The following is a 16304-nucleotide window of genomic DNA, read 5'->3' as shown; positions in this document are numbered from 1 at the left end:
CCTTTTTTTGATGCACAATAATCCAATTAATCCAATTTACACAGGCAACATAAGTGCAGAATTCAGCCCTCCTCCACAATCGTTAATGAGCCAGTGACATTATGACGTGTAGCGTCATCTCAGTCTCACATGTTGGAGGATACAAGCCACTGAGTTCAGAGCAGCAAGTGACTTGATGTCACTTCAGTAAACAAGCACTGGGAAAGCACCTCCCCTGAAACAAATGGGTCTGAATCAGCCTAATGAGACAGAAGTGCTGAACTTACTAACGCCTTGATAGCACCACTCCTTCCATCAGGCAAGCACAGTTCTGTAACACAGACCTTGTAAGGACCAGCCTTTTTACACTGCTAGCTATTTATAGCTATTAAGTCAGCAACAACAGGCAGACCCAAACAGAGCGCTAGAAAAGTGCAGCTTGTGCTAGAAGCAGTGCCTGGGTGGTGCTGGAGCCGTAACAAAAATTTACCAGAATGGAAATACAGATGTAGAAAACCTATCTGCCACCTATGTATCTCAGCCTAACAGCCAATAACCGATCAGGTATTAAACAAGATTGCTTGAGTTATAGCATCAAACCACCAAGATACATAGGTGGTGAATGAGAAAATCATAGGAAGTTGATGGTTCATGTTTCTGTAACATTGCAGTTGTTGAACAAATGACCTTACCATAACCTCTACTTTTTTATACTAAATGAAGTTCCTGTACTAATCTATACTGAACAAGCTTTTCCTCTTGGCACCCAGCCACCTAAGGGAGATAGATAATCAAAGTCATGTACCCCTGAGCATTAACATTGAACTTCTCATCTAGAAAGAGCAGGTCAAGATATCCCTAGGGCAAGCTTGAGATCTCTGAACTACTGTAGTCAAACTGGCATCAAAACGAGGCATCTGGTTTTCCTGGTTGACGGACGTTTGGTGAACAGCCCCAAGTGGTGTTTTAAGTTAAGGTTACATACAGCCTTGTAGTCACCTTACAGTGTACAGAAACAGCAAATACCAAGAAAGGTGCTTGGTACCATTTTAAACTAAATTAGGAGCTATGAAGCTAGGGGACAGGGAAAAGAAATACTGGAAAGAGGAAATTGTTTTACATGCTTTATGTAAAATATACAATGCCCAGAACGAGCAGTGAGATAACACATGGGAGGCAGGGCCCAGTCCCATGGCTGTTGCGCACCATGCTCATCAACCTGAGTAGTCCCATTTGGAGTAAGAGCAGACACAGCATCTTTTCCGTGATCTTGTAAAAGTGCAGCTATTACTACCAATGCCCTCAGAGATCTAATGGACCACAAATCTTCAGCGGGAGCTCACGCTGCCCTGATGAAGCTGGACAGTGCTTTAGCAGTGGCCGGTCTCAGGCCGCACACAGCGCTGCGGCCCCGGGGGTTTGTGTTATCGCTTGTATTTGCTGCAGGGCAGCAGAAAGCGGGTCGCTCTTGAAAGGCTGCCCAGTGCCATCAGCCACCCCAGGGCATCCCAACACCGAGACACCGCCTCCCCGGTTTATCCCTCTGAGCGTGCATCTCTCCTAAACCCATTCCCTGTCAGAAAACGCGCCCCGGGGCCTACAGCGCCCCCCCTCGATGCCGCGGGGCCCGGCTCCCGCCGGCAGAGGCCTCACGGCGCACGCACACGCCCTAACCGCCCTGAACCACGGCTCTGCGCCCCAGAACCGGAGGGGGGGGGCGGGGGGTGGGGGTGGGTTGCCCCGGACCCGGAACACGCACCGGGGGAGGAGAAGGGAGGAGAGCCCGGCCGGGCCGCCCCCGCCCCGCTGCCGCGGCGGCTGCGGCGGCGCTGCGGAAGCGGGCGGAAGTGACCTCATCGCGCAGTTCCCGCCCGCCCCTCTCCCTCCTCCCGCCCCGGCGGCGGGTGGCGGGTGGCCGGTGAGTGCCCCGGGGGTGCGGCTCCCCGCGGCCCAGCGCAGCCGGCGGGGGATGGCGGCGCCTCAGCTGCGGCGGCTGCGCCAGGCCCCGCGGCACCTGCTGGTCTGTGAGAAGGGCCACGCGCGGCACGCGCGCTCGCGGCACGCGGCGCACGTGCGGGACCACGCCTATAACTGCCGCGTGAGTGAGTGCGGGCGGGGCCGGGGGCGCGGGGGGTGGCGGTGTCCGCAGCCCCGGCGAGACAGGAGCAGCCCCGGCCCGGGCGGGGGGCGCGGTGCCTTCCCCTGGCGGCGGTGGGGCGCCTCGCTGGTGCTGCGCCTCGTGCCAGGCCCTGTTCTGGAAGGTTCCGCCGGCCCGGCCAGAGGGGGCCCGCGGGCCTCACGCAGGGGACGCAGGGACATCAGCTCGGTGGGCTCAGGCAGCGCCTCAAGGAGCCAGAGGCCGTGTGGGCGCGGGCTGAAGAGAGGAGGGAAGGCCGGGTGGCGGAGGTGCCAGTGCCCTGTCAGCGCGGCTGGGCGCGGGGCAGGGGAGCGGTGAGGGGCTGGGGGGCTGTCCACGCGGAGGAGGGCTCAGCCGGAGCCTGGCTGCAGGCGGGCCCTGGAGGCCCTCTGACATCCTGGCCCTGCTTCTGCTGGTGTGTCGTGTCTTGCCAGTGTGTCGTGTCTTGCCGTCGTCACCTGCATCGCTTTGGACAAGTTAACGTTACAAAGTTCGCTTTTGCCAGCTCGCCCTGCTTGCTTTGACTGTTGCAGGTTTCAGTCAGCTCATCTTGCTGTTCCCTGAGTGATTTTTTTTTTTTTACCAGCTAATCAGAAAACACGTTACTTGTGTGGCAGGTAGCCCATCTCTCAGTTGTTACCTCTCTTGCATGTGCATGCAAAAGGAGATGCATACCTGTTCTCTTGAGAGCTTTTGGAGAAAAGTTGTTTGAGCGATGGAGGGAGAAGGAGCAGGGGGACAGGCTTTTAGGCTGCATGGGCATGGTTGTTGGGAAGGTTGGTATTTGGCCATGTAATAATCTTGTTTTACCTGGTTTCCTGGACTTAAAGAGTTCTCGGGATCTACGAAAGGCTTTAAACAAAAAGGAAATTCAAGGTAGGCAATTGGACCAAAAGACTGAACACTGAGCTTAGCAAGAAGAGCTAGGTGCTCATCCCTCTTGAAAGTCAGTTTCCTGCCTTAAATTAGAAGCTTTCTACAGAAGTTGGAGCCTTAATGTGTGCCTTGCAGCTTTTTTTGAAAATTGTAAGCCCATCTTCAAGTTTTGTTGTGATGATCTGTTCAGTTGTCTGACCTCCGAAGTACTCTGCAGAGGAAAACGCACGGATTCAAAAACTAGTTTAAATTCTGCTTTGGTCTTTCCTACTCAGATTACATAAATGCTTAGCCTACATTTGTAGTTATAACTGCTTCTTGCAGCAAGGGCTGAACTAAATGTTCCAGTGTGACGTCAAGCTACATTTATAATGGCGTGAAACAAGGGTCTTTAGTGAATTCATGTTATGTGAAATCATGCCTTCGTGTAACACCTCATGCTATTGTATAGAACATAACATGCAAAAAACCACCCAAACTCAAACCTAAATAATCTATTTAGTGTACCAAGAACCTTTCTGCAGATTGTTACACCTTGAAGATGATAGTCTGATACTGTTTTTTTCTTCATCTCATTTAGATGTAATATACTTATGTATTTGAAAAGTAGAATTTTTCTTCTGTATTTCTTGTTTTTCTTCCAGAACAGATTTTACAATATGATTTACGTTACAAATATGTTCCTGACAGGTGTCGTTTTTGATTCCTGAATGTGGCATATTACCTGAAGTGCTGAAAAGTACTGTTGCAGATGTTGGAGAGTACTACCTGGTGAGGAGTTTACCGGTTCATGAATTGGTTGCTCAGGAATTCATTGATGCTTTTGTGAAGAAAGGTAAGGTGGAAATCAGAACATAACAGATGCAATAATAGTGTATTTTTTTTTCATAACACAGTAACATCCATTTATTATTTATTTTGAAAATATTTTAAAGGAAGGGAAGGAAAAGTACAAAGAAAATTATGAATTAATTTCTTTATCTGCTTTTTTTCTGCTTTGTGGTGTGTCAGCATTTATTTACACCCACTGGGTCCAAAACTTCTTTGATTGTTCCCTCTTCATTTCTCCCTATTCCATCTTAATTCTGCAAGCCAGCTATCAAGAGGGCTTCCATGTATCCTCACATCTGTTTCTTCTACTCCTTATGATTGTGCAGATTCCTGCAGAAATCAGCTCCCTTCTCCCTTTCTCATTCCTTCATATTTCAACACAGAGTTGTGTTAGCTGTGTTCTATAGCAGGCAAGAGAAAAAATACGTTTGCTCTTTGTTCGTTTTTTGCTAGTATAGCTGTGATGGCTCATTCTTACACAGTAAGAGCAAAGAGGATGTAAAGAAGGATGCAGCCTCTGCCCAGCCAGCTTGCTGCTGCATGCTCGGACCATGCTGTTTTCATGTAGCAGGAGCCACTTGTTTGGCTTATGTTAACTAGTTGTACCCTTCAGATGATTGCCAGGAGAAAAAAAAGTGTTAAAAGGAAAAGAGAGGACACCAGAGAACATGTAGATGAAACGGGAGGATAAGAGATCCATTACTTGCTAAATGTGGGACTCTTTTCTTATTCCCCTCAGTCTCATTCATGTGTTTTTACGCCAGTAGTTTTATGGAAGCAACATTTGTACACAAGAGTTTACAGGATCTGATGCTTGTGTTTTAAAAAACAAAATTGGCTGTGGCAGATAATGCTACAAAATATATTTAGTAATGTGAGCATCTTCCACCTTGTTTTTGTGTGAACTGATAATAGAAATCTGTTTCTGGAAAAAAAAAAAGGTTTTTTTCCATTTGCTGAGTGCAGAAAGTTGCAGGTGGAAAGAAAGCATTTTCATATTGGGATGTATTGTTATCTGTATTATGGGTCCTTTAAAATAGTGCCAGTCCGAGGTTTATAAAAATAATAACAAAACGCTACTTTGCTTGAGAAGATGGAAGAAAGGTAGTTGATGAAAACACAAGGGTTTAGAGTCATTCACATGGTATTTGGCATGTTTGGTTATCTTGAGGTGAGTCTTTCATATTGTCATGTCTGTCTTTAGAGACTGTATATTCTTACGGTTTTCTGCTTTACTGTTAAAGGTTCGTGCTACGCACTTAGCTATAACACAAAAATTGATCAAGATAATACTGCAGCTCTGCTACCAAATGGTATGTTTGGGATTTTTTTGTTTTTAGTAATTCATATTGATTATGGTCTGGGGGGGGGGGTTCATTTGGAGTGACGTAAACTGGAAAATGTAATGCTTACTAAACTTGCCAACTTTATTAGAAATATGTTTGAATTAGGAAAATACTCGTTTTGTCTTTTCATTCATGCTGTTGATTTATTTCTTCTAAAAAAATCAGCTTCACTTATGTATAGTATCAGATTGTCAGTGCTTCAAACGAAATTGGAATTGCTACAGAGGATTATTTTTGTGAAAACATTGCATTCCAGCTTCTTATTTTCTGCTGGTCTCAGTTTTCTTTTTTGGTACAAATTCTGTCTTTATCAGCACTGCTTAGGAACACTTTTTAAATAATCGGTGTTTATTCTTTGAGAATTATATTAAAATATTCCATTTCAGTTCCATCACAGTTTTATGACAAAACGTCATAAACCACTGCTCATCTTAGGTGGGATTTTATATGCAAAGGAAATAACGCTGTTTTGTGCTTCAAATATGTCATCTTATTTCCATCTAACAGTAGATAGATACAATAGAAACGCAAATTGGTCTAGCAGACCTTTAGCCTAAGACTCTGTAATATGTCAGGTGCCTGTAAGGGCACAGTTCTAGCAAGATGGATACTTGGTAGTGACTGCGTTTCTGTGATACAGTGATTACAAGCTATGCACAATTAATGCAGAGACAGCGTTACAGTTCCTGGTGATGTCACCATCTGAAATCTTCAGCAACAGCCTTATTTGTCTGTATTCTATATTATACTGTTGTACGCTAGAACCAAAAAACTGCAGTTGAGAGCTGTTGTCTGAAATTCTGTACCAAGTGGTAGATGTCAGATTTGGTTTATGGATATGGAATGGGAGTCCCAGGGCATATCTGCTCATCACTAATAAATGTAGTTTACTCAATGTGAGTAGTCCCACTGGAGCTGGAGGAGCTGCTTTTGTATGTGTAGTTGAGCAGTGCATGTGTGAATGTTTACTAAATCAGGCCGTGTTGTAATGTAGTGGTCAACCAATGACAGAGCAAGTGCTGGGGGAGACAAGGTGAAAGATTGAGGCAGCGAAGTGAGGTAGTGCAGTAAAAAAGGTATGACTGTCTCAGGAATAGTATTACACTTCTCTTGTCTAGTTCATTAGACCTCTGATAAAAAAAGTGAGTTACAACATTTTTAAAGGGTTAATTGGGTAATGCATTTAACTGGAACTAAGGAGTCTGGATTACATTAGTAATACCATTGATCCAAAACTAACATCATGTGAAGTGTACAGTTCTCAGAAGACTTCAAAGGCAACTAGATAGAAAATAATTTTTATTAAAGTTTGTTTTGTTTATAGGAAAACTAATTCTGTCGGTGGATAAGGATACTTATGAGGAACTTGGACTGCAAGGTCGCCCTTCTCAGTATTCTGGCAAAAAAGTAATGAGATATAGTAAGTATTATTTACAACAATGCTTATTTCAGATCTGTCTGTGAAGTGCCTTGTTAGGATGTTAAATCAGCAATGCTGAAACTTCCCTTTCCTTAAAACTGGGTGTTGTCTACGTTGTATTTTTCCAGATGCAGATACAAGGACAGCATGAAGAGAAAAAATACTTTTACAGTGTAGTAAAGTAGCTCTAAGGAAACAAATGTTTGATTTTTTTTTTTTTTTTTTGGCAATGCTGTAAAATTTGTAGCTTCCGGGATTTCATTGTGTTGTTTATACTGACGTGATGTGGGACTCAAGAATGTTTGTATACTGTGCACAGTATCTATGGCTTCCGATCTAAATCGGGAAATACTAAACTGATTAAGGTAGAGGTTGAAATTTGCACACTATACAAAAAAAAATTCAGTGAAGAGACTCACCCAAGGCTGCTTGCTTGAAAGGGAGAATTGTATTATGTTTGAAATACTTAATATGGTAATGTTGATATACCAAGTACTTGGAAAATGCTGTGGTTTTTTAATAGCTGCAGACAAGACATCCTGAGTGTGATTTTTGTTCATTTTTTTGATAAGTAAGTAAAAAACTTGGAACACCATGCCATGTCAAGTGTATTAGAACTTGCAGTAGTTGGTAAGTAGTTACATAAAAACTTTAGAAGGGGAAACTTCTTATCTATAATAAGAATTTTGGCAAAATGAGACATTATTTTACTATTCAGTTTGTCAAGTAAAATGTATCATGAAATTTCCTTCTGAAAAATAAATATAACTTTCAGCCTGGGACTGATTAATCTAGAAAAAAACAGCTGAAAAAGTGTCATTGCTATATACATTGCTTCTGATGTTAGATATTTGAGCTTTGTTGGTGCTGATAACTTGCCTAATTACCAAGGTATTTTTAAGGTGCTGTTTTGGGACTTCTGGCAGTGCCATTACAAAAGGCACTAGAAGTTAGTTCCAGATTATATCAAAATAAGGACAGCAGGAGGTGAATATTTATTTACATAATGGGGAGCCATATTTGCATAATTAAAGATTTTGTAAAGGCGCTGTATATGTGAAAAGGAAGCTTAATGTTCTTTCGTTTCTTTGTGTTCTTTTAGTTCTTAATGAATTTAATGTTTATTTCAATTGAGTAACGGTGGCTTTTGTACCTTTTTGCAGTTATAACTATTGACCTGACTGATGCTGGCTTTCACCCTGATAGCAAGAAACATAACAGAGTGCTCTGGGCCTTGAAAGAAAAGAAACCTTTAGAATTTGACTTCCTACTGGCTTGGTATACAAATATAGGTAATAAAAAACTAAATGTAAAACTAAAATGTAACTGACATGAAGTCTAAATATTTTTAGTTTACTGTTCTTTCTTAGTGATTGTCCAAATGTGTTTTTAGTGGAGGGAAGAGTTACATTAAAATGTGTTTGGGTAGGATTTTTTGTTTGCTTTGTTTATTTTTTGGGGGAGTGTCTGTGTAACTTCCTACACAGCAGAACATTTCAGTTCAGGAACACAACAACGATTCATGGGAGATACATTAGTTATTTCCTTTCCTTGTCTATGTTGCGCATACTTTCTGTCATAACTTTGCCTTTTTGATAGTGCTGCCTCTTTTTTTGACCTATATAACCATTATTAATACAAATTTTTTGAATTTATTATTAATACATGTAAGTTGCATATTTGGTGTAGGACTTGAGATGGGGAACTTCCATTTCATGAGTAGTTACAGGACATGTACAGAGTCCCTATTTCTGTCACGGGCCATCTACACATACACACAGAGTTTGCTATTTTACAGTTTTATTCTCAAGCACTTGTTTGAGATTGGAGCAGAGTAAGAGGTTGTTGTTCCAAGAAATTGTCTCAAATCACCTTTCTTTTGGTTATCTACTGTTTTCTAATTACAGTAGTTTTTCTTCTGGGAATTAAGTGTTGTTCTTCCTCTGAGGGTCATTTTCCAAAGTCCTCAGTTGCTTCTGTTACCTCAGAACAGGCTGTATCTAGGGATATGGAGCATTTGCATAGAAGTGACAAAACCTACAGGAGTCTACTGCAAAAAAATGTTTGTCTTCATCATAGCTGTGTAGCTTTCAGTGTGATTCTGCTTTGAGTCTCCACGCTAGTGAAGGGGATGTTAGAGAGGTCCCTGAGGATGCCTTCCCATCTGCTTTTTGCATTGTTACTGTTTCCTGGCACTTCAAGTCTGAGAGGGAGTTAACTGATCTGAGGATATAAAGCTGCTTACAAGCTTCTTTAGCAGTATCCCATGTTTCACTTCAGTCCTTCATGTTTCCCCTCCCCTTTTGAAGTACTGATCATATGACAAGGATCCTTCCTTGTTTGTCATACATAAATTGTTCAAAGGCTTGCAATTCCCATCCTTGTAGTCTTCGGGAAAGAGTCACAGTGAAGGCTGTTGCTACCATAAATGGTGACATAAATCCCCAAGGTGGTGATCTTCAGGCTGAGCTCGCTTGGATTTATTGACCCTGGGTGGAGTGCAAAATGCTTCTAGGGCCGGTATGTTTCTTATGTTTGTTGCTGCCAGTGTTAGCAGCATTCAGAAAGAATAGCATTCCTTTTCCTCACTTTCTCTTATATCCAAAAAATGGGTCAGGTCAATCATTTCCTGAATATGGAGTTAAATCTTAATGCCTTACTGTGCAGGAATCTTGTGCTTATAACACAAAAGACACGTCCTTAGTACTGACAAAAATAAAACTTTTACAGATTTTTATTAATAGACATGAGGCATCATGTAGAATTCTGCTGGAAGGGGAAGGGGGGCTGTATTTTGTTGAGAGAATTCAAGTCCTCCGTGAACATTTTGCTTGCAGCCTTCCTGCCAGGAACTGCTGTTTCTTGCTATGGTTAGCACTGCTGCAAACTATAAACATTCACGTTGCCCTCCAAAAGCAGGATTTTTTGGTTTTATACCTGTTTTTCCCACTTAATGGTTCTGGCACCAAGAAGAACAAAAAAATGGGAGCATGGAGTGTCTCATGTCTTCAGTGACAGAGGCAAAGCAACATTTTCTTCTCGTTTCTATTGCTGTAATTTCTACGACAGTTTTAAATGTTTCTTGGCTGAAATTCACTCCAAAGAAACTTTGACAGTGTGCCTGGCTGCTGTTGATGTGGAAAGTTATGCTGTAGCTAGAGGAATAGTTCTGTTGGAGTCTTGACTGTAGTCTTTGAGATTTGCTGAAGTTAGAGCTATAGCTGAGGCTTCCACATGCAGCAGCCATATAAAATGTATAATTTTTTTATATTTGACTAAGAATTCTAGGGTAGTATTATACACTCTTTGAACCTCTTAGACTGACAAATGCCAATAGGAGGTACAGGCTGAAGGAAGATCATCATTCTAGCAGAATTCAGACTTAAATATGTCTATATAGAAATATTAAATTAACAAGAATTCAGTGGCTGCCTGTCTTTGTCACTGTGCTCTTCGGTACTTAGGCAGCTTCCTCTGAAGGGGTGACTGAAAAGGATCAGGTTAGCCCTCCTTTTTCTACTCCCCCAAGTGATTATCATTGATGAGATAAATATGGGTGATGGAGTTTAGGCAGTCCATAATTTTTGATAGTAAGTTTTGGAAATCGAATTCTGCAGTGAACTGTATCCTATTTTTTAATTTCTTCTCTTCATACGTGCCTTTTCTGCAGTATTTAAATGCTGTTCTGGACTTCAGACTTCTCATGAACAAGGTATTACTTCTTGGTCTCCTAGAGACCCATGGTTACTTTATGAAAACAGAATTACGTTATCTGGAATTGCAGATTTAGGAGAATTCATTCCATGTCAATTATCTTACTGCTTCAAAAAGGAAGTTGGTTAGTATCTCTCAGTTAGCAGTATGCTTGCTTTGGTTAGGTTTTTAGTCTAGGTTAGGTTTTTAGAATTTTACCTGCTGTTTTGGATCACATACTAGAGTTGGAGAAACGTGGCCTTTCCCACAAGTCCATCAAGGTACATCGAACAATGTGGTTTAGTTTCTTTACCCTCTCCCCTTCTTCCTCTCTTCAATCCTTGTCCACCAGACTATCCTAGAATTCATGTTGACATCATTGATAAGTCTGTTCTCCAACCTGCTCGCTTTTCCACTGTTCAGGGAAATACAGTGTCCTGGGATGGCAGACTCCTTAGCCAGATGAATAGGAGTGTCTCTAGTCTTGATGACTAGATGACCTTCCAACTGTATCTTACTGAAGGTGATTTCTCAATTTATTGTAAATCAAGAATTTTGCCTTCACAGCTAGGAAGTCACATACGTGGCCTTTAGCAATGGGATAAAACCTCTCAGAAGGTTTCTTACGCGTTCTTGTCCTCAGTTGAGAGAGCCAAGAGATCCGCTAACCTGACATGCTGGATAGAGGACTTGAGTTCCTTTTAGGACAATGAAATGGAAAACTTTCTGCAGTTATGAAGCCATGTTCCAGAAGAGTTTAAATGACACTATAGCTTTTTGCAAAGTATTCCTGAGATCTGCAGGAATTTATTCTGTTGGAGTTGTTTGTGATTCTAGAAGCCATGCTGTCTCTAGGAGGCAGTTGTTAGTGAACTAGTGATTCAGAGATCCCTCTAGACACTGAGCCTAGGGAATACTGTCTGAATTCGTGTGAGCTTAGTTCCCTCTCCTGATCTTAGAGATGCGTTGTCCTTGTGTACGTCTACCTCTCAAATTGCGATGCCTGAGGAGTTCTGGAGATGCTGGGCTAGAGATGACCTAATGGTGTAAGGCGTGCATTGCCTTTCTACAGCAGCAAGTACCTGTGCGTGAGCACGAAGGGAATGTATGTATGGGCACTAGTAAGGCAAAATGTTCTCTGGCCTTATGTGTATAGGCACGGCTATACTTGCAGCATGAATGCATTTGCAGACTATTTTGTCTTGGGGAGCAGTTAACGTGTTCCTGTTGCCTGTAATATGCTCCTTTTCAGGAACACTCTGAATTACTCTAATGGGTTCGTTTTATTACTTGCCCAGTTAATTCTGCGTGAATTTTCTATCGACAGATCTGTCCTTGCTAGTTAAATAGTAAATTTACTGAGCTATACTGCATTGCTGGATCTTGTACTAATTTTTATTTCCAAGAAGATAAGCTGAAGGTTCTATGGCTTCTGCCAAAGATAACACCATGTAAGCAGTTTTACACACTGCATTTTCTTGTGTACATATACAAAGGTTTCATGTATTCAGTGTTCCTTTTGTTTAGTAGTTTCATAACATGTTTGTGATGTTGTGTTTTTAAGGTGCAGAGGGATCAACGTTGATGTCATACTTTTCAAAAAACCAAATACAGGCCCTGAAGCCAAAAATAACATTCAGCACGTTAAGGGACTTGCAGTGTCCGGTGTTACAAAGTAATGAACTACAGGGAAAGCCAGATGAGTCCTGCAGTACAGAGGAACTGTTTGAATGGCTGGGCGCTGTCTGGAATCAAGTTAGCTTGTAAGTATTTTAATTTGTTTGATCTTTAAATACCTTTTAAGTACGGAAAGCCACAATTAGTTTTAAGGAACAGTTACAGAAATATATTTTTCCTAATTCTTATTTAAGTGGGAAGTCTGTTACGCATTTAAGCATTTGTTGTAAGTCTTGAATAATTTATCTGTGGTTTTAGGATTTATGTACTGGTTAGGTTGAGACAGAATTAAGTTTCTTTGTAAAGGTTGGTGTGGTGCTGTGTTTTGAATTTGTGACCAAAGCAGTGTTGATAACAGGGATGTTGTAGCTCTCGCTGAGCAGTGCTTACACAGTGCCAAGGCCTTTTCTGTTTCTCATACTGCCCTGCCAGCAAGTAGACTGGGGGTGAGCAAGAGGCTGGGAGGGAACACAGCCACACCAGCACACCCCAGCTGACCAGAGGGGTATCGCACACTGCGTGCTCACGTGCTCAGCAGTAAGAGCTGAGGAAAGGAAGGGTATGAAATGTTCAGAGTTACAGCATTTGTCTCTTCAAGTCACAGTTAGACATGATGAAGCTCTGCTTTCCTGGAGATGGCTAAACATCTGCCTGTTGATGGGAAGCAGTGAATTAATTACTTAGCTTGCTTTGCTTTCATATGCACCTTTTGCTTTACTTATTAAATGGCCTTTATCTCAACCCATGCATTTTCTCACTTTTACCCTTCTGATTCTCTCCCCCATCACATTAGGGGGAGTGAGTGAGCAGCTGTGTGGTGTTTAGGTGGTTAGCAGGGTTAACCCACAGCACCGTGGTGACATCTTGTGTATTAATTGCTTGGCCATTGGTTGCTTTGGTATTGGATGATATACGTAGATACTACTTCTTTGGTACAAGTTTTGATAACTAAGATTTCCTGTAGAAGACTTAAAGTATATTTTAATTGTTTTTTGGGTTTTTCCAGGGACAACACATCATCTAGCTTCTTATCAACCTATTGCTGTCCTCAGCCCAATGTAATGGTGGAAAAAGCTTTTCTGTGCACAATCACAGGCTTTATAATTCCTGAGAAGATAATTCAGTTATTGGAGCAGCTGTGGTAAGGACTGACAGGAGTACATTACTAATGTACACCCATACTCTATAACACTTCAGTTTTAGAAATCACTTTTAGATACTTCTTTTCAGTAGTGCTGTAGGAGGCAAATAGCAAAACACACAAAATGAAGAATTGTTTAAATTAGGAAATGAACTGGAAGCTTAACATTGGTATGTAAAAAAAAAAAAAAAAACAAAACAAAAACAAAAAAACAACCAAACAAAAAAACTAAAAAAAAAAAACCAAAACCCACATCAACAATACAGAATTCTGGATACTTCAAATTTGAAAATGCCTGTCCTTTATTCGAGTAATTACTTTTTGCTTTTTATCTTAATTTCTAAGGAACAGGGGCTCTGCTGAGCTCTGGCATCTTTTCAGATTCTCCCATCTATGAAATTCAGATGCTGTCAAGTATGTCTGATTTTTAACGAGTGATGGAAAATATGATTGAAATACCTTTTTGATACCAGAAACGGTGTCAAAGGTACTTCAAAGTTGTTATGGCATTACAATAAATTAACTTATATTGAGTTTTTTGAATCAAGTATTGTAACACTGGATAGTGATGAAGGGGGTAGCTGTAGTTCTAATTCAATGCCAAACTACATGATACTAGTGTATCATGGATCAATGTGGTACCTGCCTGTATTTATGTATTGGTGCTACTGACAGCAGGTTCTGGAAGCTCCTTGCTTCATGTCTGAGACAGTGCTTGCAGTGCCTGGTGGCTAATGATTGTAGCACCCACTCATGACAATGTCGCTGCTGCTTTATCTGAAATATGTTCATTACTCTTTGAGCAATTTTCAGGTCTCATGCAGAAAGCCTCCCTAGGCTAGGGCTGGAACACAAGTTTTATTCTCTACTTAAGAGCAGTGGGTAATGTCTGGCTTTGATTATTTGTGATCCTTTTCCTTTCTGGTGGTAAAAGTATTTGTGTCAAGCATAGCCTGACTGTGTTTCTTTGTCTGATCTCTTTTTTTGGCCCTGATAGCAAATGTTCTTGGTAAATGTTCTATTTTTTTGAAAGGCAATGCATGCTGTAGGAAATTCAGAACATCCACTTTACAACTTAGGACTTTTTCTAATTGCTGTAATTGCAGGTTTGCTATTTCTGAATTTGGTGGGAATAATCAAGAGTCAATCTTCTTTCATTTCCTAATGTCTTCTGACAGAATATTTTCTTTTGAAAATTTTTATTATGTACTAAAGCAGGGTGGTTTAACTGTTAATTACAAATTTTCACTAAAGTGCCTGGTTTTGATTTTTTTATTTATTTATTTAACATGCTGTCTATTCCATTATAATTATTGATTACCTTGTCTTCTTCCTTGCAGTTGCTATTTTGGTGAACCAAAACTGGCATACTGGCTGACCTTAACTGTGCATGGTTTTGCAGACAGCCCTGTTTCCTGGAGAGAAAGTGAACATGGTTTCCACAAGGGAGGAGAGAACTTGTATAACTTCGTCATTTTTAGAAATCTGGACTACTGGCTTCAGATGGCTGTAGGAACTAATGATGATTGTCCTCCATAAATCTATGGCTACAGAAGAAGTTTTCTAATAATCCCATGTTACACTATAGAAACCTAATAAGATAGGTTTTTTTATAAAAGTAATTGGGTAAAAAGTTATGTACTAAGAGGCTGTATATTTTTTCCCCATAATTTATAGCCCTTAAACAATGACCTACAATGGAAGGAATGGATTTTTGTTACTTCACTGTCATACAGTGCCTTCTGAAAGACTTGACAATTCTAGCTTTTAAATGTGGTTTTGAGAGTTTAAGGTCTCAGGAATTGACTGTAGGTGCTTTCCTTTTATCCAAAAGTAATTTTGGAATTTGAAACCTAGTTTTACAGATAGCTAGCTAAAATACTGGGGAGGCAAGCTCATGTTGGGATTTAGTGTTTTCTTTCTTTACATTAAAGATCTGTAAAACCTTCACATTCATGTTTAAGACATTTCAGCCTGCATGTAGTCAAATAAAAAAAGGTGTTCTCCAGAATTTGTAGGGGGGGAGGAGAAAAAAGGTGAGAAGGAGGTATGTGACAGCGGGAGGAGCACCCATTAAACATGGAAAAAGTAAAGGCTTGCTGACCCACTTTTTGGATTTTACAGATCACAGTTGGTTATCAAAGAAGTTAATTTATATCAGTGGTGCAAAAGGCTGCTACTTGCTTTCTTAATTGACCTCCTCACACTCACACTCACACCCCCACCCCCACCAAATGTCTACTTTTAGAAGTAGCTTGTTCTTGCTTACAGGACAACTCACAGAGCCAAGATTTCACCGTCACATTATTGCAGATGCATTTTTGGGAAGAATGCTATGGCCAATGCAGATTAAGTTAAACTGGTTTTGTTAGCAATAATGCTGGGAGCATAGGCAGCTATAAAGAATCCAGGTTTACTCCTGTTGAAATCCATGAAGGGTTGGATGATGGTTTGGGGAGGGTTGGGTGGAGGTTATTTGGTTTTTGTTTCATGGAGCAGGTGTGTATCATTAAAGTACCAGTGCAGCGCTTAACTGGAAGTTGTTCACTTGATGGGGTGAGAGATTGGTAGTGGAATTTAGCGCATAGCTGTAGCCGAAACATCAAGATCTTGCATCGGGGTGAGTGCCACAATCATGCAGAAGAAGAAGGACCATGAAAAGCAGTTGAGCTTTCTTTTTGTTGTCTGTTTATTGGCGCTCTTCAGTGAGGAGAGCCATCCTGGTTGATTTACTGGATGGTATTTGTTTGTCACATCCCTCTGCTAAACAACCCCTTTTGCACAAGTTTTGTTACACGTTTCATAAACACAACTCTGACAAATGAGTAAACAGTTTTCTAAATCATGGTGTTGTCTTTCAAAATTCTCCTGCTGTAATATGTTTCTGGTAGGTTACCAGGAGCAGAGCTGCCACCTTGTCACATGTACAGACATAGACTCAATCACAAACCAAATGGACAAATCTGGGAAAGTTCTTGGCTTAACGTTCCACTAGTAAACACTTTGCGTGGCTGCCTCAAACATTATGTTTCATTACTATGCCTCAGAAACAAATGGTTTCAGTTGTTGGCTAAAGTCCACTTTTGAAAGTGTCTGTTGAGGGATTATGCCATGTGTCAACTTTCACAAAAGAGACTAGTAACCAGAAGTGTCTTCTTTCTTCCTCTTGATCAGAAAGTTTCTTAAAAGCTTGGGCTTTCCTAG

General features: G+C 41.2%; 1 protein-coding gene across 1 annotated transcript; it reads left to right on the top strand.

Moving 5' to 3' along the window:
• The first annotated feature begins 1906 nt into the window (after positions 1-1906).
• Positions 1907-15945, top strand: RPP40 (ribonuclease P/MRP subunit p40). The gene is made up of 8 exons (XM_037380935.1): positions 1907-2077; positions 3683-3827; positions 5068-5136; positions 6494-6589; positions 7753-7881; positions 11847-12045; positions 12966-13100; positions 14441-15945. Exons 1-8 carry the CDS (start codon positions 1949-1951, stop codon positions 14637-14639), a joined length of 1101 nt encoding a protein of 366 aa, XP_037236832.1. The 5' UTR covers positions 1907-1948; the 3' UTR covers positions 14640-15945.
• The last annotated feature ends 359 nt before the right edge of the window (positions 15946-16304 follow it).

Source organism: Falco rusticolus, chromosome 3 (assembly GCF_015220075.1).
Source record: "Falco rusticolus isolate bFalRus1 chromosome 3, bFalRus1.pri, whole genome shotgun sequence".
Classification (NCBI taxonomy): domain Eukaryota; kingdom Metazoa; phylum Chordata; class Aves; order Falconiformes; family Falconidae; genus Falco; species Falco rusticolus.
The sequence above is the reverse complement of the archived record's forward strand: the minus strand, read 5'-3'. Positions and strand labels throughout refer to the sequence as shown.